Source organism: Scardinius erythrophthalmus (genome assembly GCF_964197995.2).
Source record: "Scardinius erythrophthalmus genome assembly, chromosome: 3".
NCBI classification, from domain to species: domain Eukaryota; kingdom Metazoa; phylum Chordata; class Actinopteri; order Cypriniformes; family Leuciscidae; genus Scardinius; species Scardinius erythrophthalmus.
The window spans coordinates 54003320-54024687 of record NC_138223.1 but is presented as its reverse complement, the minus strand read 5'-3'; the positions used below and the strand labels follow the sequence as shown (position 1 = coordinate 54024687).

At 48.8% G+C, this 21368-nt stretch overlaps 1 protein-coding gene across 1 annotated transcript in view; it reads right to left on the bottom strand.

Moving 5' to 3' along the window:
• Nucleotides 1–20457, bottom strand: part of LOC308687967 (uncharacterized protein) — a gene marked incomplete at its 5' end in the record, with an annotated part of 168805 nt that extends 148348 nt beyond the window's left edge. The window contains 7 exons of the mRNA XM_081360784.1: nucleotides 2054–2194; nucleotides 4106–4237; nucleotides 4326–4466; nucleotides 12152–12292; nucleotides 14181–14312; nucleotides 14401–14541; nucleotides 20169–20457. Coding sequence (XP_081216910.1) covers nucleotides 2054–2194; nucleotides 4106–4237; nucleotides 4326–4466; nucleotides 12152–12292; nucleotides 14181–14312; nucleotides 14401–14541; nucleotides 20169–20457 — 1117 coding nt within the window. The remainder of the gene's footprint in view (nucleotides 1–2053; nucleotides 2195–4105; nucleotides 4238–4325; nucleotides 4467–12151; nucleotides 12293–14180; nucleotides 14313–14400; nucleotides 14542–20168) is intronic.
• Between the last annotated feature and the right edge of the window lie 911 nt (nucleotides 20458–21368).

Here is a 21368-nt window from a genome sequence, read left to right as displayed (position 1 = left end):
GACGGCTGGGTGGAGGCAGCAGCGGGCCGTCGGGGCAGAATGAGCTTTATCGCCTCAGTCTGCTTCTGAGCAGTCGAGAACTGTTGGGTCGCACCCAAAAACCAATCGTCCAGCCGCGAGCGCACTGGGTCGGGTAGTGGACAAGTTGGCGGTTTGTTCCACACCGTTACCCTCAGGTCACCCCGGCCACCAGCCGAAGTACAGCCTCCCGGGGAGACCGTAGATCGGGGTGTGGGTGGGGGGATTCATTGAGTCTCGACCGAAGCGCGGAGATGGTCATGTTACCACAGTGAGAACATGAATCATCCACAAACGCTGCTTTAACGTGATCAATGCCCAAACACACAAAGCAGCGATTGTGCCCATCAGAATTAGAGACATTGCGACCGCAACCAGAAGTGCACGGGCGAGGCATCTTTAAAAAGACGTGCCGCGTGCAAGCTCTTTTCTGAGAGGAAAAACTCTGCGGATGTTGAAGTGGCCAGGGAGAAACACACTATCTGTCAGATCACTGATCAGATCAGCAGGGTAATGTGCACTCGCTGGAATCGCCATCACACCAACACCGGAGAGTTCGCTCGTCTCGAAGATGAAGAGATAAAGAGTAACTCAGGATTCAGGCTTCTATGTGGAGTGAAGAATAGCTCTCGGCTCCGAAGCGAAAACATATCTGCATGTTGCCGGCGTACTTCCTTATATACCCCCAGAGGGGGGCGGACCTACGCTATGCAAATTCCGCAGACCCATGGCATTTCATTGCCATTGGCTCGTTTTATATACTCGAAGGTGATAGGCTTTCTAAGCGAAACCCCATTAGTCGTCATCCGACGTAACTCGGAGTGACCACGAAAGGGAACACAAGTATCAAGTGCGAAACGCAAGTAACTTTGTGGGCGGGTCTCGCAAATCTAAAATGGGTTGGTCTGAAGTAGCTTCATTATTCATAGGTGTGGTTTGGGCATAACGTGAAATAAACCAATCAGAGCGTCATCTCACATTCCCTTTACGAGCAGATGCGCTTGTTCCATGGCGGATTGCTGTTATAACGGCGGATTTGCCAGGCGCACGCCAGGAGCATTTCACAGCCGAGGAGACTGACGTTCTCATCAGGGTCGTAAAACACAGAGAACTGAAGCTGGTGGTTAAACAGGCGTATGATAATTTAGGTAAATGTGTAAGCTAGATTTATGCTTTTATAAGAAACTATCTATCTATCTATCTATCTATCTATCTATCTATCTATCTATCTATCTATCTATCTATCTATCTATCGTAATAATGTATGATTTGCAAAAATGAAAACTGCTGCTTCTGTGTAGATGAGAAAAGCAAAGTGTATGCGCGTTGTGCACACGCTACATTATGGCCAAGCATGCGCCCTTAAAACAGCATATGAATAACATGCGCAAAGCATGTTTTTCCTGGTCAGTGGCGGAATTGTTTTCTAAACCTGCAAAATAGAATCAGGGAACATTTGCGCCGCAACACGCCTCCTCTTTACGCTGAACCACCCCCGGGAGCGCAAGTGCATTTGCTAGTTTACCGACGTGCGTCTGTGGAGGGAAAAGTCCGATGTGCGCGGGTGCAAAATAGGAATGATACATGCGTCGGTGTACAAAGTCAATTGCGCTGGGTGCAAGATAGAGCCCCTCATGTTTCAAGTTTCATTCAATTATATGCTTAATTTATAAATGCATCACATAGATCTTGGATGGTTATAATCAGGGTCAGATATTAATCAGGGCTTGAACTAGGTAAAAAAAATCCTCTGTTTTTATCTGACATCTAATAATTATCTAGGCTATGCATATTTAGTTATGGGTTTAAACACCATCACTGCAAACAAGATATGTTCTAAGAATATTTTCCATTAATTTGTAAAAATGTCATTTCTGAAAGTTCTCTGAAAGATCAAAACGTCCAGTTTTTTAAATGTTTTGAAAAAGGTTGAGGGGAACATTCCATTTGATCATTTTGCAGTTGGTATTAATCATAGTGTTTTAATCATAGTAGTCATAGTAATCATAGTTTATCAGATAAACCCCTCTCGTACCCACACACTGTCCGGTTGATGCTGTGAAATTGGGTGGATCTGATTTAAATCCTTTATCACAGGTGCAGTAGTAACTTCCATGTGTATTGAAACACTGAGCGCTTTCGCCACACGGACTCCGCGTCTCACACTCATCTTCATCTGTAAGAGAGGCAGGAATCAAAATCGAAACGTTGTTACAAAGTTTAATAACTACGGTTACACAAATTCCCTCTTTTGAGTGACATACAGAGCATTAACTGTGTATTATGCACATTATGAAAAAGACATTGTATTAAAACACACAAGGTTCTCATTACCGACACAGGTTCTATTTTTTTATGTTTTGAATCCATCGCCACATATACTGCAGTCAGATTCACCCGTGTTCACTCTGAAGGAATCACTCACATTGGCTGTGCACTTGTAATGACACATCAAGGATGTTAAGAGGCTAAAAGCAGGTTTAAAACTTGCCCCATTGAAGTCAACAGGGTGCAAATTTTAAAAAGAGGATAACACGGTGTAGGCAACACCGATTTGTCGTTGTTCTCTGTATTGACAGCACTCCAAATTTACAGAAAAATGTGCTCAATGTTAAAATTGACCGGAGTTCTCCTTTAATATGATTGTAAGCTCGCACTCGATCAGCCCAAAGTCCGGTATCCGACCAGCGCGGAAGGTCTCTATGTGTTACTGTCTTTTCTCGTGGCAAAGTATTTTTGATTAAATGAAATACATTTGGAAATATATTCTCGCATTATTTCATCTGACTCCATAAATGAAAAGGTTTTTAATGATGTCTGTGGATCATTAAATGTCAAGTCAAGTCAAGTCAAGTATATTTGTATAGCGCTTTTCACAATACAGATTGTATCAAAGCAGCTTCACAGTATTAAATTAAAATAATACAACAAGGTTTGTTTCTAGTGGAATTTATTGATTGATAAAATCAAATTAAATATCCCCAGAATATCCCCAACTGAGCAAGCCAAAGGCAACAGTGGCAAGGAACCGAAAAACTCCATCAAGTGACCTAATGGTGTCCTAAAACTCCATCAGGTGACCCAATGGAGGAAAAAAAACCTTGGGAGAACCCAGGCTCAGTCGGGGGCCAGTTCTCCTCTGGCGTTTATTAACTAGAGGCCGGATTGTAATTTGAACTGTAAGATTAAAAATATTATATGAATGCCTGGCTGAAGAGATGCGACTTTAATCTAGTTTTAAACTAGATTCGCTCAAATGTGAGCGAATGTTTGACTATTCTTTTGAACTCTTTAATGAAAATAATGTCAAAGTCAGTTAGAATAATCAAATGTAACAATTTATTATGTCAGGTAAATGTATCATGCCAATTTCATTATCAATTCAAAGATAATCGATACAAAACATCAAATGCTCTGGAATAAAGAGAAGAGATGCGAACCCGACATTATACATAAAGCTGAGAATCTCACTGTCAGCCTCTCAGGCTAATCTGAGATACAGAAAGGCCACGGTCTTCTCGTTGTATTTCAGTATATAGACAGAACTTCTTTCACATGGAAACATCTGCTAACAATGGGAATTTACATTCAGTGTTGACACCTTTTGGGGGGTAGGAGACCATTTGTCTAGAGTCCACCTTCCTTTGTGTGCCAGCTATCTCTAAACTCTTAAAAACCTTATTACCTTTTGTTTTACTTATTTGGAAATGGGACCTTTGTATCAGTCGCACTAATGGCAGAAAAAAATATATAAATCATTGATTCTACTTTGTTATATTTAAAAAATTTCTTTCTATAAAAGCCTACTGATATATACGCATGAAAAAGTGAGGGTACACTTGAGATCATCACTGTTTTAGGCCTATATAATTCCTAAAAAAAATGACCATTGGAAAATTCAGACATTTCAAAAATTCAGGCATTTCAAATGATACCAAAAATGTATAAAACTCGATGATAATTATCGTCATCAAACCATATGTATTTTTGGGTAATTTTCATGTGGTCTCAGCATGAAATTTCTGCAACTGAAGTTCTTTGGTTTGATTAAAAGTAAATGGAAAGCAATACGAGTGCGGCCGCTCACCTTCACATGATGAGTTTAGTCTTGCATCACGATCAAATCCTTCAGGACACGTGCAGTTATAAGAGCCAACGGTGTTCACACACACCAGACCATCTGTGCATTCAGAGGTCTTCTCAAGACACTCATTGATATCTGTTGGGGAAACAGTTGGTATTAATCATAGTGTTTTAATCATAGTAGTCATAGTAATCATAGTTTATCAGATAAACCCCTCTCGTACCCACACACTGTCCGGTTGATGCTGTGAAATTGGGTGGATCTGATTTAAATCCTTTATCACAGGTGCAGTAGTAACTTCCATGTGTATTGAAACACTGAGCGTTTTCGCCACACGGACTCCGCGTCTCACACTCATCTTCATCTGTAAGAGAGGCAGGAATCAAAATCAAAACTTTGTTACAAAGTTTAATAACTACGGTTACACAAATTCCCTCTTTTGAGTGACATACAGAGCATTGACTGTGTATTATGCACATTATGAAAAAGACATTGTATTAAAACACACAAGGTTCTCATTACCGACACAGGTCTTATTTTTTAATGTTTTGAATCCATCGCCACATATACTGCAGTCAGATTGACCCGTGTTCACTCTGAAGGAATCACTCACAATGGCTGTGCACTTGTAATGACACATCAAGGATGTTAAGAGGCTAAAAGCAGGTTTAAAACTTGCCCCATTGAAGTCAACAGGGTGCAAATTTTAAAAAGAGGATAACACGATGTAGGCAACACCGATTTGTCGTTGTTCTCTGTATTGACAGCACTCCAAATTTACAAAAAAAATGAGCTCAATGTTAAAATTGACCGGAGTTCTCCTTTAATATGATTGTAAGCTCGCACTCGATAAGCCCAAAGTCCGGCATCCGACCAGCGCGGAAGGTCTCTTCTTTTCTCGTAGCAAAGTATTTTTGATTAAATGAAATACATTTGGAAATGTATTCTCGCATTATTTCATCTGACTCCATAAATGAAAAGGTTTTAATGATATCTGTGGATCATTAATTGTGAGTGAATGTTTGACTATTCTTTTTAACTCTTTAATGAAAATAATGTCAAAGTCAGTTAGAATAATTAAATGTAACAATTTATTATGTCAGGTAAATGTATCATGCCAATTTCATTATCAATTCAAAGATAATCGATACAAAACATCAAATGCTCTGGAATATAAAGAGAAGAGATGCGAACCCGACATTATACATGAAGCTGAAAAATCTCACTGTCAGCCTCTCAGGCTAATCTGAGATACAGAAAGGCCACGATCTTCACGTTGTATTTCAGTATATAGACAGAACTTCTTTCACATTGAAACATCTGCTAACAATGGGAATTTACATTCAGTGTTGACACCTTTTGGGGGGTAGGAGTCCATTTGTCTAGAGACCACCTTCCTTTGTGTGCCAGCTATCTCTAAACTCTTAAAAACCTTATTACCTTTTGTTTTACTTATTTGGAAATGAGACCTTTGTACCAGTCGCACTAATGGCAGGAAAAACTTTGTTATATTTAAAAATGTTCTTTCTATAAAAGCCTACTGATATATACGCATGAAAAGGTGAGACACATGCTCTTGAGACACATGCTCAGAGAGGCTTACAGTGGAAATACATATGTGGGGGTCGCCCAGAGGGGGAACCATGCACATGGAGGCACCTAGCCCAGCGCGAAAGCTGCCAGTGGCATAACTCTGGCGTTGACGTCGTCAGTGCTTGAGGAGACTCAGGGCTTATTAGGCTCACCTGAAGAGAATATCGCACGTATCCCATCCGTGGAGAAGAATGGCGAGCAAGCGAAGACACCTGAGCAGAATCTAGTACCGGCTAGTTGAAGCGAGTACATGAGAAGAAACTGGCTCCACTCGGAGATTATAGAATCTCGCGAATGTGTTAGGTGTCGCCCAGCCTGCAGCTCTGCAGATGTCTGTTAGCGAGGCGCCATGCGCTAGAGCCCAAGAGGATGCCACACTCCGGGTGGAGTGGGCCGTCACACCAAGGGGGCACGGTCGACCTTGCTGCTGGTATGCCAAAGCAATGGCATCCACTATCCAGTGGGACAACCATTGCTTGGAGAGAGCCTTTCCATTCAGCTTCCCACCATAACAGACAAAGAGCTGGTCTGAGGTCATGAAACACTGCGTTCTGTCTACGTAAGCATGGAGGGCGCGCACTGGACAGAGCAGTGCCAAGGCTGGGTCTGCCTCCTCCAAGGGCAGCGCTTGCAGGTTCACTACCTGGTCTCGAAAGGGTGTGGTAGGAACCTTGGGCACATATCCAGGCCGGGGTCTCAGGATCACGTGAGAGTTAGCCGGCCTGAATTCCAGGCACGCTTCCTCAACCGAAAATGCCTGCAGGTCCCCTACCCTCTTGATGGAGGCCAATGCAACCAGGAGCGCTGTCTTAATTGACAGAAACCTAAGCTCTACTGATTGCAGAGGCTCAAAGGGAGCACTCTGCAGGGCAGTTAAAACCACTGAGAGGTCCCAAGAGGGTACGAGGGGAGGACGAGGAGGATTCAGTCTCCTCGCTCCCCTCAGGAACCTGATGATCAGGTTGTGCTTTCCCAGAGACTTACCATCAACTGCGTCATGATGTGCGGCAATAGCGGCAACATACACTTTCAGGGTGGAGGGAGACAGCCTTCGCTCCAACCCTTCTTGCAGGAAGGAAAGCACGACACTGATCGGGCATTTCGATGGTTCTTGATGTTTAGAAGAACACCAGTTGACGAAGAGGTTCCACTTCAACGCATAGGCATGTCTTGTGGACGATGCTCTAGCGGAAGTGATGGGAGCCACCACCGCTGGTGGTAGGGTACTCAAACCTGCCTCGTCCCGTCCAGGAGCCACACGTGGAGGTTCCAAAGATCGGGACGAGGGTGCCAAAGGGTGCCCCGTCCCTGAGAAAGCAGGTCCTTCCTCAGGGGAATTGGCCAGGGAGGTGCTGTCGCGAGAAGTACTAGTTCTGAGAACCAGGTCCAGTTGTGCCAATACGGGGCAACCAAAACGACCTGCCCCTCGTCCTCCCTGATCTTGCGCAAAGTCTGCGCAAGGAGGCTCACTGGGGGAAACACATACTTGCGTAGGCCCCGCGGCCAGCTGTGCGCCAGTGCATCCGTGCCGAGCGTGCCCTCGGTCAGGGAATAATACAGGTCCCAGTGGGACGAGTCGTGGGAGGAAAACAGATCTACCTGTGCATCCCCGAACTGATCCCAAATCAGCTGGACCGTCTGGGGATGGAGTCTCCATTCTCCAGCGAGAGGCCGAAGCCGAGACAGCTCGCCGGCCGCCTGGTTCAGGTCTCCTGGGATATAAATGGCTCGAAGCGACCTCAGATGCTTCTGACTCCATATGAGGAAGTGGCGAGCGAGTTGCGACATACGGCGGGAGTGTAGACCACCTTGATGGTTGATGTACGCTACTGTCGCGGTATTGTCTGATCGGACTAGTACGTGCTGACCCCTGAGCAGCGCACGGAAGCGGTGCAGGGCGAGTCGTACAGCCAGCAACTTGAGGCAATTGACATGCCAAAGGCGGTGGGGGGTCCTGTCCAGTAGCCCGCAGCAGCATGTCCATTGCACATGGCTCCCCAGCCCGTGGTGGAGGCATCTGTTGATACAACAACATGCCGGGAAACTCGTTCTAAGGGCACTCCGGCCCGTAGAAAACTGAGGTTCGTCCACGGGGTGAAGGTCTGACGGCAGGCTGGAGTCACTGGGACTTGGAGCGTGCCGTGTTGCCATGCCCACCTCGGGACTCGATTGCGAAGCCAAAGCTGAAGCGGTCTCATATGAAGCAATCTGAGCGGCGTTACTGCGGCTGCGGATGCCATATGCCCCAGGAGCCTCTGAAATAGTTTCAGTGGAACCACACTCTTGTCCTCGAATTGGCGAAGACAAGTCAGCAGTGACTGCGCACGCGTGCTCGTAAGCTGTGAGCACATGGCGACCGAGTCGATCTCCATACCGAGAAAAGAGATCCTCTGCACGGGGCAGAGTTTGCTCTTCTCCCAGTTGACCCGAAGGCCCAGACGAGCTAAGTGTTGGAGCACTAGGTCCCTGTGTTCGCAAACCTGATCTCGAGAGTGAGCTAGGATCAGCCAGTCGTCGAGATAGTTCAGGATGCGAACCCCGTGTTCCCGGAGGGGAACAAGGGCTGCCTCGACGACCTTCGTAAAGACGCGAGGAGACAGGGCTAGCCCGAATGGGAGAACCGCGTACTGGTATGCCCGCCCCCCGAACGCAAACCGTAGGAACGGTCTGTGTCGAGGTAAAATGGAGACATGAAAGTAGGCCGTCCTTCAGGTCGATCGCTGCAAACCAATCCTGCGGCCGCACGCACTGGAGGATGCATTTGGCCGTGAGCATCTTGAACGGCAGCCTGTGAAGGGAGCGGTTCAAGATGCACAGGTCGAGGATTGGCCGTAACCCACCGGATGTCTTCGGTACAATGAAGTAAGGGCTGTAGAAGCCGGACCTCATTTCGGCTGGAGGGACAATCTCGATCGCACCCTTCGCCAGTAGGGTGTCGACCTCCGCTGTCATGACAGGGGCATTGCCACCGACCATAGTGAAGCGGACTCCCCTGAAGCGGGGAGGAGACCGCGCAAACTGAATCGCGTAGCCGAGCCTGATGGTTCTCGCGACCCACCGGGACAGTCTGGGAAGCTCTAGCCAGGCCTCCAGAAAGTACACCAGCGGGGTCATACGAACCACAGACGTACCGTCGGTGGTGCAGCGAGGCGGAATGACCGGCCCAGGCGAGGGTGGCATAGCGGCCCTGTGTGGGGGCACGGTCATTAGCCGCGTCCTGCCAGAGGAGGCCAGGGGAGGACCAGCGTCCCACGGGGGCGTGCTCTGGCAGAGGTCTGGCGACAGAGGGGGATGAGAGGAGCGTGGCCCGTGGGCTGCGCATGCTGTCATCCGAGAACTCTGTGACAGAGGGGGGCGATAGTGGCGGGACCCGTGGGCGGCGCGCACTATGGTCCGAGAGCTCTGTGTGCTCAGGATTGGGGGAATCAGTTCTTTATTTAACCACATTAGGGTACTGCTCGTCGTTGGACGAGCAGCGGGGAGTGGAGAACAAAAGATTCTCCCCCGGCCCTCCACCGGGGGAAGGAGTGGCCCTGCTACCATCTCCTGTAAAAAACTGACTGCCAATCCTGAGCAGCCCGTCTCAGGGGCGCCGCTTAGTCTGGCGTTTAGCCGGCCGCGGGGCCGGAGAGGGCTGTGGCGCCTTCCTGCGGCTTCCTCCACAACGCGGCCCGGGTGGAGGCTGCTGCTGGGGCCGTGCGGGAGGGGCGGGAGGGGCGGGAGCCGCAGGAGGGCGCCCTCGGCGGCGAGCAGGCTGAAGATTCTGTGCCGACGGCTGGGTGGAGGCAGCAGCGGGCCGTCGGGGCAGAATGTGCTTTATCGCCTCAGTCTGATTCTGAGCGGTCGAGAACTGTTGGGCAAAGTCCTCGACCACACCGCCGAAGAGGCCGGCCTGGGATATGGGGGTGTCGAGCAGACGAGTCCGCACGGCCTCCCGCATATCAGCCAGGTTCAGCCACATGTGTCTCTCCTGGACCACAGCTGTGGACATCACCTGACCCAGGGAGCGTGCGGTCACCTTCGTCGCTCGGAGAGCAAGGTCGGTGGCGGCACGCAGCTCATCAAAGAGCCCTGGGTCAGCCCTGCCCTCGTGCATGTCCCTGAGCATCTGGGCCTGATAGACCTGCAAGATGGGCATGCAGAGAGGCAGCTGCCTGTCCCGCCGCTCTGTAAGACTTCGCCACCAGGGTAGACGAAAATCTACAGGCTTTGGACGGGTGCTTAGGGTCGCCCCGAGAGGAAGCGCTTGACGGACACAGCTGCATCGCGACAGAACGCTCCACCGGGGGAACCCCAGTGTACCCACAAGCAGCAGCTCTATCGAGGGGTGGGAAGGCGGAGAAGGTCGACGAACGATCGCGGGAAGACAATGGTGTCTTCCAGGACCGCGTGACCTCCTCATGCACATCCGGGAAGAAAGGTATTGGGGTTGGACGCCGACGGGGATCGGACCAGCGGACCAGTTTCCGTAGAGGGACCAGTGGTCTCAGTCTGGACACTCGCGGGTACCAGTGCTGGAGAGGGGGGTGTGGACCGTGGACGAGTCGGCGGTTTGTTCCACACCGTTACCCTCAGGTCACCCCGGCCACCAGCCGAAGTACAGCCTCCCGGGGAGACCGTAGATCGGGGTGTGGGTGGGGGGACTCTCGCTCGAGTGAGCTCATTGAGTCTCGACCGAAGCGCGGAGATAGTCATGTTCCCACAGTGAGAACATGAATCATCCACAAACGCGGCTTTAGCGTGATCAATGCCCAAACACACAAAGAAGTGATTGTGCCCATCAGAATTAGACACAATGCGACCGCAACCAGAAGTGCACGGGCGAGGCATCTTTAAAAAGACGTGCCGCGTGCAAGCTCTTTTGTGAGAGGAAAAACTCTGCGGATGTTGAAGTGGCCAGGGAGAAACACAATATCTGTCAGATCACTGATCAGATCAGCAGGGTAATGTGCACTCGCTGGAATCGCCATCACACCAACACCGGAGAGTTCGCTCGTCTCGAAGATGAAGAGATAAAGAGTAACTCAGGATTCAGGCTTCTATGTGGAGAGAAGAATAGCTCTCGGCTCCGAAGCGAAAACATATCTGCATGTTTCCGGCGTACTTCCTTATATACCCCCAGAGGGGGGCGGACCTACGCTATGCACATTCCGCAGACCCATGGTATTTCATTGCCATTGGCTCGTTTTATATACTCGAAGGTGATAGGCTTTCTAAGCGAAACCCCATCCGTCGTCATCCGACGTAACTCGGAGTGACCACGAAAGGGAACACAAGTATCAAGTGCGAAACGCAAGTAACTTTGTGGGCGGGTTTCGGGTGCTGTTGCTATTATACCGACAGGATAAATGACTCTTGCGCCCGATGCAAATCTAAAATGGGTTGGTCTGAAGTAGCTTCATTATTCATACGTGTGGTTTGGGCATAACGTGAAATAAACCAATCAGAGCGTCATCTCACATTCCCTTTACGAGCAGACGCGCTTGTTCCATGGTGGATTTGCCAGGCGCACGCCAGGAGCGGTTCACAGCCGAGGAGACTGACGTTCTCATCAGGGCCGTAAAACACAGAGAAGTGAAGCTGGTGGTTAAACAGGCGTATGATAATTTGGGTAAATGTGTAAGCTAGATTTATGCTTTTATAAGAAACTATCTATCTATCTATCTATCTATTGTAATAATGTATGATTTGCAAAAATGAAAACTGCTGCTTCTATGTAGATGAGAAAAGCAAAGTGTATGCGCGTTGTGCACACGCTACATTATGGCCAAGCATGCGCCCTTAAAACAGCATATGAATAACAAGCGCAACGCATGTTTTTCCTGGTCAGTGGCGGAATTGTTTTCTAAACCTGCAAAATAGCATCAGGGAACGTTTGCGCCGGAACACGCCTCCTCTTTGCGCTGAACCGCCCCCCGGGAGCGCAAGTGCATTTGCTAGTTTACCGACGTGCGTCTGTGGAGGGAAAAGTCCGATGTGCGCGGGTGCAAAATAGGAATGATACATGCGTCGGTGTACAAAGTCAATTGCGCTGGGTGCAAGATAGAGCCCCTCATGTTTCAAGTTTCATTCAATTATATGCTTAATTTATAAATGCATCACATAGATCTTGGATGGTTATAATCAGGGTCAGATATTAATCAGGGCTTGAACTAGGTAAAAAAAAATCCTCTGTTTTTATCTGACATCTAATAATTATCTAGGCTATGCATATTTAGTTATGGGTTTAAACACCATCACTGCAAACAAGATATGTTCTAAGAATATTTTCCATTAATTTGTAAAAATGTCATTTCTGAAAGTTCTCTGAAAGATCAAAACGTCCAGTTTTTTAAATGTTTTGAAAAAGGTTGAGGGGAACATTCCATTTGATCATTTTGCAGTTGGTATTAATCATAGTGTTTTAATCATAGTAGTCATAGTAATCATAGTTTATCAGATAAACCCCTCTCGTACCCACACACTGTCCGGTTGATGCTGTGAAATTGGGTGGATCTGATTTAAATCCTTTATCACAGGTGCAGTAGTAACTTCCATGTGTATTGAAACACTGAGCGTTTTCGCCACACGGACTCCGCGTCTCACACTCATCTTCATCTGTAAGAGAGGCAGGAATCAAAATCGAAACGTTGTTACAAAGTTTAATAACTACGGTTACACAAATTCCCTCTTTTGAGTGACATACAGAGCATTAACTGTGTATTATGCACATTATGAAAAAGACATTGTATTAAAACACACAAGGTTCTCATTACCGACACAGGTTCTATTTTTTTATGTTTTGAATCCATCGCCACATATACTGCAGTCAGATTCACCCGTGTTCACTCTGAAGGAATCACTCACATTGGCTGTGCACTTGTAATGACACATCAAGGATGTCAAGAGGCTAAAAGCAGGTTTAAAACTTGCCCCATTGAAGTCAACAGGGTGCAAATTTTAAAAAGAGGATAACACGGTGTAGGCAACACCGATTTGTCGTTGTTCTCTGTATTGACAGCACTCCAAATTTACAGAAAAATGAGCTCAATGTTAAAATTGACCGGAGTTCTCCTTTAATATGATTGTAAGCTCGCACTCGATCAGCCCAAAGTCCGGTATCCGACCAGCGCGGAAGGTCTCTATGTGTTACTGTCTTTTCTCGTGGCAAAGTATTTTTGATTAAATGAAATACATTTGGAAATATATTCTCGCATTATTTCATCTGACTCCATAAATGAAAAGGTTTTAATGATGTCTGTGGATCATTAAATGTCAAGTCAAGTCAAGTCAAGTATATTTGTATAGCGCTTTTCACAATACAGATTGTATCAAAGCAGCTTCACAGTATTAAATTAAAATAATACAACAAGGTTTGTTTCTAGTGGAATTTATTGATTGATAAAATCAAATTAAATATCCCCAGAATATCCCCAACTGAGCAAGCCAAAGGCAACAGTGGCAAGGAACCGAAAAACTCCATCAAGTGACCTAATGGTGTCCTAAAACTCCATCAGGTGACCCAATGGAGGAAAAAAAACCTTGGGAGAACCCAGGCTCAGTCGGGGGCCAGTTCTCCTCTGGCGTTTATTAACTAGAGGCCGGATTGTAATTTGAACTGTAAGATTAAAAATATTATATGAATGCCTGGCTGAAGAGATGCGACTTTAATCTAGTTTTAAACTAGATTCGCTCAAATGTGAGCGAATGTTTGACTATTCTTTTGAACTCTTTAATGAAAATAATGTCAAAGTCAGTTAGAATAATCAAATGTAACAATTTATTATGTCAGGTAAATGTATCATGCCAATTTCATTATCAATTCAAAGATAATCGATACAAAACATCAAATGCTCTGGAATAAAGAGAAGAGATGCGAACCCGACATTATACATAAAGCTGAGAATCTCACTGTCAGCCTCTCAGGCTAATCTGAGATACAGAAAGGCCACGGTCTTCTCGTTGTATTTCAGTATATAGACAGAACTTCTTTCACATGGAAACATCTGCTAACAATGGGAATTTACATTCAGTGTTGACACCTTTTGGGGGGTAGGAGACCATTTGTCTAGAGACCACCTTCCTTTGTGTGCCAGCTATCTCTAAACTCTTAAAAACCTTATTACCTTTTGTTTTACTTATTTGGAAATGGGACCTTTGTACCAGTCGCACTAATGGCAGAAAAAAATATATAAATCATTGATTCTACTTTGTTATATTTAAAAAATGTATTTCTATAAAAGCCTACTGATATATACGCATGAAAAAGTGAGGGTACACTTGAGATCATCACTGTTTTAGGCCTATATAATTCCTAAAAGACATTTAAAAAATTCAGGCATTTCAAATGATACCAAACATGTATAAAACTCGATGATAATTATCGTCATCAAACCATATGTATTTTTGGGTAATTTTCATGTGGTCTCAGCATGAAATTTCTGAAACTGAAGTTCTTTGGTTTGATTAACAGTAAATGGAAAGCAATACGAGTGAGGCCGCTCACCTTCACATGATGAGTTTAGTCTTGCATCACGATCAAATCCTTCAGGACACGTGCAGTTATAAGAGCCAACGGTGTTCACACACACCAGACCATCTGTGCATTCAGAGGTCTTCTCAAGACACTCATTGATATCTGTTGGGGAAACAGTTGGTATTAATCATAGTGTTTTAATCATAGTAGTCATAGTAATCATAGTTTATCAGATAAACCCCTCTCGTACCCACACACTGTCCGGTTGATGCTGTGAAATTGGGTGGATCTGATTTAAATCCTTTATCACAGGTGCAGTAGTAACTTCCATGTGTATTGAAACACTGAGCGTTTTCGCCACACGGACTCCGCGTCTCACACTCATCTTCATCTGTAAGAGAGGCAGGAATCAAAATCGAAACGTTGTTACAAAGTTTAATAACTACGGTTACACAAATTCCCTCTTTTGAGTGACATACAGAGCATTGACTGTGTATTATGCACATTATGAAAAAGACATTGTATTAAAACACACAAGGTTCTCATTACCGACACAGGTCTTATTTTTTTATGTTTTGAATCCATCGCCACATATACTGCAGTCAGATTGACCCGTGTTCACTCTGAAGGAATCACTCACAATGGCTGTGCACTTGTAATGACACATCAAGGATGTTAAGAGGCTAAAAGCAGGTTTAAAACTTGCCCCATTGAAGTCAACAGGGTGCAAATTTTAAAAAGAGGATAACACGATGTAGGCAACACCGATTTGTCGTTGTTCTCTGTATTGACAGCACTCCAAATTTACAAAAAAAATGAGCTCAATGTTAAAATTGACCGGAGTTCTCCTTTAATATGATTGTAAGCTCGCACTCGATAAGCCCAAAGTCCGGCATCCGACCAGCGCGGAAGGTCTCTTCTTTTCTCGTAGCAAAGTATTTTTGATTAAATGAAATACATTTGGAAATGTATTCTCGCATTATTTCATCTGACTCCATAAATGAAAAGGTTTTAATGATATCTGTGGATCATTAATTGTGAGTGAATGTTTGACTATTCTTTTTAACTCTTTAATGAAAATAATGTCAAAGTCAGTTAGAATAATTAAATGTAACAATTTATTATGTCAGGTAAATGTATCATGCCAATTTCATTATCAATTCAAAGATAATCGATACAAAACATCAAATGCTCTGGAATATAAAGAGAAGAGATGCGAACCCGACATTATACATGAAGCTGAAAAATCTCACTGTCAGCCTCTCAGGCTAATCTGAGATACAGAAAGGCCACGATCTTCACGTTGTATTTCAGTATATAGACAGAACTTCTTTCACATTGAAACATCTGCTAACAATGGGAATTTACATTCAGTGTTGACACCTTTTGGGGGGTAGGAGTCCATTTGTCTAGAGACCACCTTCCTTTGTGTGCCAGCTATCTCTAAACTCTTAAAAACCTTATTACCTTTTGTTTTACTTATTTGGAAATGAGACCTTTGTACCAGTCGCACTAATGGCAGGAAAAACTTTGTTATATTTAAAAAATGTTCTTTCTATAAAAGCCTACTGATATATACGCATGAAAAGGTGAGACACATGCTCTTGAGACACATGCTCAGAGAGGCTTACAGTGGAAATACATATGTGGGGGTCGCCCAGAGGGGGAACCATGCACATGGAGGCACCTAGCCAAGCGCGAAAGCTGCCAGTGGCATAACTCTGGCGTTGACGTCGTCAGTGCTTGAGGAGACTCAGGGCTTATTAGGCTCACCTGAAGAGAATATCGCACGTATCCCGTCCGTGGAGAAGAATGGCGAGCAAGCGAAGACACCTGAGCAGAATCTAGTACCGGCTAGTTGAAGCGAGTACATGAGAAGAAACTGGCTCCACTCGGAGATTATAGAATCTCGCGAATGTGTTAGGTGTCGCCCAGCCTGCAGCTCTGCAGATGTCTGTTAGCGAGGCGCCATGCGCTAGAGCCCAAGAGGATGCCACACTCCGGGTGGAGTGGGCCGTCACACCAAGGGGGCACGGTCGACCTTGCTGCTGGTATGCCAAAGCAATGGCATCCACTATCCAGTGGGACAACCATTGCTTGGAGAGAGCCTTTCCATTCAGCTTCCCACCATAACAGACAAAGAGCTGGTCTGAGGTCATGAAACACTGCGTTCTGTCTACGTAAGCATGGAGGGCGCGCACTGGACAGAGCAGTGCCAAGGCTGGGTCTGCCTCCTCCAAGGGCAGCGCTTGCAGGTTCACTACCTGGTCTCGAAAGGGTGTGGTAGGAACCTTGGGCACATATCCAGGCCGGGGTCTCAGGATCACGTGAGAGTTAGCCGGCCTGAATTCCAGGCACGCTTCCTCAACCGAAAATGCCTGCAGGTCCCCTACCCTCTTGATGGAGGCCAATACAACCAGGAGCGCTGTCTTAATTGACAGAAACCTAAGCTCTACTGATTGCAGAGGCTCAAAGGGAGCACTCTGCAGGGCAGTTAAAACCACTGAGAGGTCCCAAGAGGGTACGAGGGGAGGACGAGGAGGATTCAGTCTCCTCGCTCCCCTCAGGAACCTGATGATCAGGTTGTGCTTTCCCAGAGACTTACCATCAACTGCGTCATGATGTGCGGCAATAGCGGCAACATACACTTTCAGGGTGGAGGGAGACAGCCTTCGCTCCAACCCTTCTTGCAGGAAGGAAAGCACGACACTGATCGGGCATTTCGATGGTTCTTGATGTTTAGAAGAACACCAGTTGACGAAGAGGTTCCACTTCAACGCATAGGCATGTCTTGTGGACGATGCTCTAGCGGAAGTGATGGGAGCCACCACCGCTGGTGGTAGGGTACTCAAACCTGCCTCGTCCCGTCCAGGAGCCACACGTGGAGGTTCCAAAGATCGGGACGAGGGTGCCAAAGGGTGCCCCGTCCCTGAGAAAGCAGGTCCTTCCTCAGGGGAATTGGCCAGGGAGGTGCTGTCGCGAGAAGTACTAGTTCTGAGAACCAGGTCCAGTTGTGCCAATACGGGGCAACCAAAACGACCTGCCCCTCGTCCTCCCTGATCTTGCGCAAAGTCTGCGCAAGGAGGCTCACTGGGGGAAACACATACTTGCGTAGGCCCCGCGGCCAGCTGTGCGCCAGTGCATCCGTGCCGAGCGTGCCCTCGGTCAGGGAATAATACAGGTCCCAGTGGGACGAGTCGTGGGAGGAAAACAGATCTACCTGTGCATCCCCGAACTGATCCCAAATCAGCTGGACCGTCTGGGGATGGAGTCTCCATTCTCCAGCGAGAGGCCGAAGCCGAGACAGCTCGCCGGCCGCCTGGTTCAGGTCTCCTGGGATATAAATGGCTCGAAGCGACCTCAGATGCTTCTGACTCCATATGAGGAAGTGGCGAGCGAGTTGCGACATACGGCGGGAGTGTAGACCACCTTGATGGTTGATGTACGCTACTGTCGCGGTATTGTCTGATCGGACTAGTACGTGCTGACCCCTGAGCAGCGCACGGAAGCGGTGCAGGGCGAGTCGTACAGCCAGCAACTTGAGGCAATTGACATGCCAAAGGCGGTGGGGGGTCCTGTCCAGTAGCCCGCAGCAGCATGTCCATTGCACATGGCTCCCCAGCCCGTGGTGGAGGCATCTGTTGATACAACAACATGCCGGGAAACTCGTTCTAAGGGCACTCCGGCCCGTAGAAAACTGAGGTTCGTCCACGGGGTGAAGGTCTGACGGCAGGCTGGAGTCACTGGGACTTGGAGCGTGCCGTGTTGCCATGCCCACCTCGGGACTCGATTGCGAAGCCAAAGCTGAAGCGGTCTCATATGAAGCAATCTGAGCGGCGTTACTGCGGCTGCGGATGCCATATGCCCCAGGAGCCTCTGAAATAGTTTCAGTGGAACCACACTCTTGTCCTCGAATTGGCGAAGACAAGTCAGCAGTGACTGCGCACGCGTGCTCGTAAGCTGTGAGCACATGGCGACCGAGTCGATCTCCATACCGAGAAAAGAGATCCTCTGCACGGGGCAGAGTTTGCTCTTCTCCCAGTTGACCCGAAGGCCCAGACGAGCTAAGTGTTGGAGCACTAGGTCCCTGTGTTCGCAAACCTGATCTCGAGAGTGAGCTAGGATCAGCCAGTCGTCGAGATAGTTCAGGATGCGAACCCCGTGTTCCCGGAGGGGAACAAGGGCTGCCTCGACGACCTTCGTAAAGACGCGAGGAGACAGGGCTAGCCCGAATGGGAGAACCGCGTACTGGTATGCCCGCCCCCCGAACGCAAACCGTAGGAACGGTCTGTGTCGAGGTAAAATGGAGACATGAAAGTAGGCCGTCCTTCAGGTCGATCGCTGCAAACCAATCCTGCGGCCGCACGCACTGGAGGATGCATTTGGCCGTGAGCATCTTGAACGGCAGCCTGTGAAGGGAGCGGTTCAAGATGCACAGGTCGAGGATTGGCCGTAACCCACCGGATGTCTTCGGTACAATGAAGTAAGGGCTGTAGAAGCCGGACCTCATTTCGGCTGGAGGGACAATCTCGATCGCACCCTTCGCCAGTAGGGTGTCGACCTCCGCTGTCATGACAGGGGCATTGCCACCGACCATAGTGAAGCGGACTCCCCTGAAGCGGGGAGGAGACCGCGCAAACTGAATCGCGTAGCCGAGCCTGATGGTTCTCGCGACCCACCGGGACAGTCTGGGAAGCTCTAGCCAGGCCTCCAGAAAGTACACCAGCGGGGTCATACGAACCACAGACGTACCGTCGGTGGTGCAGCGAGGCGGAATGACCGGCCCAGGCGAGGGTGGCATAGCGGCCCTGTGTGGGGGCACGGTCATTAGCCGCGTCCTGCCAGAGGAGGCCAGGGGAGGACCAGCGTCCCACGGGGGCGTGCTCTGGCAGAGGTCTGGCGACAGAGGGGGATGAGAGGAGCGTGGCCCGTGGGCTGCGCATGCTGTCATCCGAGAACTCTGTGACAGAGGGGGGCGATAGTGGCGGGACCCGTGGGCGGCGCGCACTATGGTCCGAGAGCTCTGTGTGCTCAGGATTGGGGGAATCAGTTCTTTATTTAACCACATTAGGGTACTGCTCGTCGTTGGACGAGCAGCGGGGAGTGGAGAACAAAAGATTCTCCCCCGGCCCTCCACCGGGGGAAGGAGTGGCCCTGCTACCATCTCCTGTAAAAAACTGACTGCCAATCCTGAGCAGCCCGTCTCAGGGGCGCCGCTTAGTCTGGCGTTTAGCCGGCCGCGGGGCCGGAGAGGGCTGTGGCGCCTTCCTGCGGCTTCCTCCACAACGCGGCCCGGGTGGAGGCTGCTGCTGGGGCCGTGCGGGAGGGGCGGGAGCCGCAGGAGGGCGCCCTCGGCGGCGAGCAGGCTGAAGATTCTGTGCCGACGGCTGGGTGGAGGCAGCAGCGGGCCGTCGGGGCAGAATGTGCTTTATCGCCTCAGTCTGATTCTGAGCGGTCGAGAACTGTTGGGCAAAGTCCTCGACCACACCGCCGAAGAGGCCGGCCTGGGATATGGGGGTGTCGAGCAGACGAGTCCGCACGGCCTCCCGCATATCAGCCAGGTTCAGCCACATGTGTCTCTCCTGGACCACAGCTGTGGACATCACCTGACCCAGGGAGCGTGCGGTCACCTTCGTCGCTCGGAGAGCAAGGTCGGTGGCGGCACGCAGCTCATCAAAGAGCCCTGGGTCAGCCCTGCCCTCGTGCATGTCCCTGAGCATCTGGGCCTGATAGACCTGCAAGATGGGCATGCAGAGAGGCAGCTGCCTGTCCCGCCGCTCTGTAAGACTTCGCCACCAGGGTAGACGAAAATCTACAGGCTTTGGACGGGTGCTTAGGGTCGCCCCGAGAGGAAGCGCTTGACGGACACAGCTGCATCGCGACAGAACGCTCCACCGGGGGAACCCCAGTGTACCCACAAGCAGCAGCTCTATCGAGGGGTGGGAAGGCGGAGAAGGTCGACGAACGATCGCGGGAAGACAATGGTGTCTTCCAGGACCGCGTGACCTCCTCATGCACATCCGGGAAGAAAGGTATTGGGGTTGGACGCCGACGGGGATCGGACCAGCGGACCAGTTTCCGTAGAGGGACCAGTGGTCTCAGTCTGGACACTCGCGGGTACCAGTGCTGGAGAGGGGGGTGTGGACCGTGGACGAGTCGGCGGTTTGTTCCACACCGTTACCCTCAGGTCACCCCGGCCACCAGCCGAAGTACAGCCTCCCGGGGAGACCGTAGATCGGGGTGTGGGTGGGGGGACTCTCGCTCGAGTGAGCTCATTGAGTCTCGACCGAAGCGCGGAGATAGTCATGTTCCCACAGTGAGAACATGAATCATCCACAAACGCGGCTTTAGCGTGATCAATGCCCAAACACACAAAGAAGTGATTGTGCCCATCAGAATTAGACACAATGCGACCGCAACCAGAAGTGCACGGGCGAGGCATCTTTAAAAAGACGTGCCGCGTGCAAGCTCTTTTGTGAGAGGAAAAACTCTGCGGATGTTGAAGTGGCCAGGGAGAAACACAATATCTGTCAGATCACTGATCAGATCAGCAGGGTAATGTGCACTCGCTGGAATCGCCATCACACCAACACCGGAGAGTTCGCTCGTCTCGAAGATGAAGAGATAAAGAGTAACTCAGGATTCAGGCTTCTATGTGGAGAGAAGAATAGCTCTCGGCTCCGAAGCGAAAACATATCTGCATGTTTCCGGCGTACTTCCTTATATACCCCCAGAGGGGGGCGGACCTACGCTATGCACATTCCGCAGACCCATGGTATTTCATTGCCATTGGCTCGTTTTATATACTCGAAGGTGATAGGCTTTCTAAGCGAAACCCCATCCGTCGTCATCCGACGTAACTCGGAGTGACCACGAAAGGGAACACAAGTATCAAGTGCGAAACGCAAGTAACTTTGTGGGCGGGTTTCGGGTGCTGTTGCTATTATACCGACAGGATAAATGACTCTTGCGCCCGATGCAAATCTAAAATGGGTTGGTCTGAAGTAGCTTCATTATTCATACGTGTGGTTTGGGCATAACGTGAAATAAACCAATCAGAGCGTCATCTCACATTCCCTTTACGAGCAGACGCGCTTGTTCCATGGTGGATTTGCCAGGCGCACGCCAGGAGCGGTTCACAGCCGAGGAGACTGACGTTCTCATCAGGGCCGTAAAACACAGAGAAGTGAAGCTGGTGGTTAAACAGGCGTATGATAA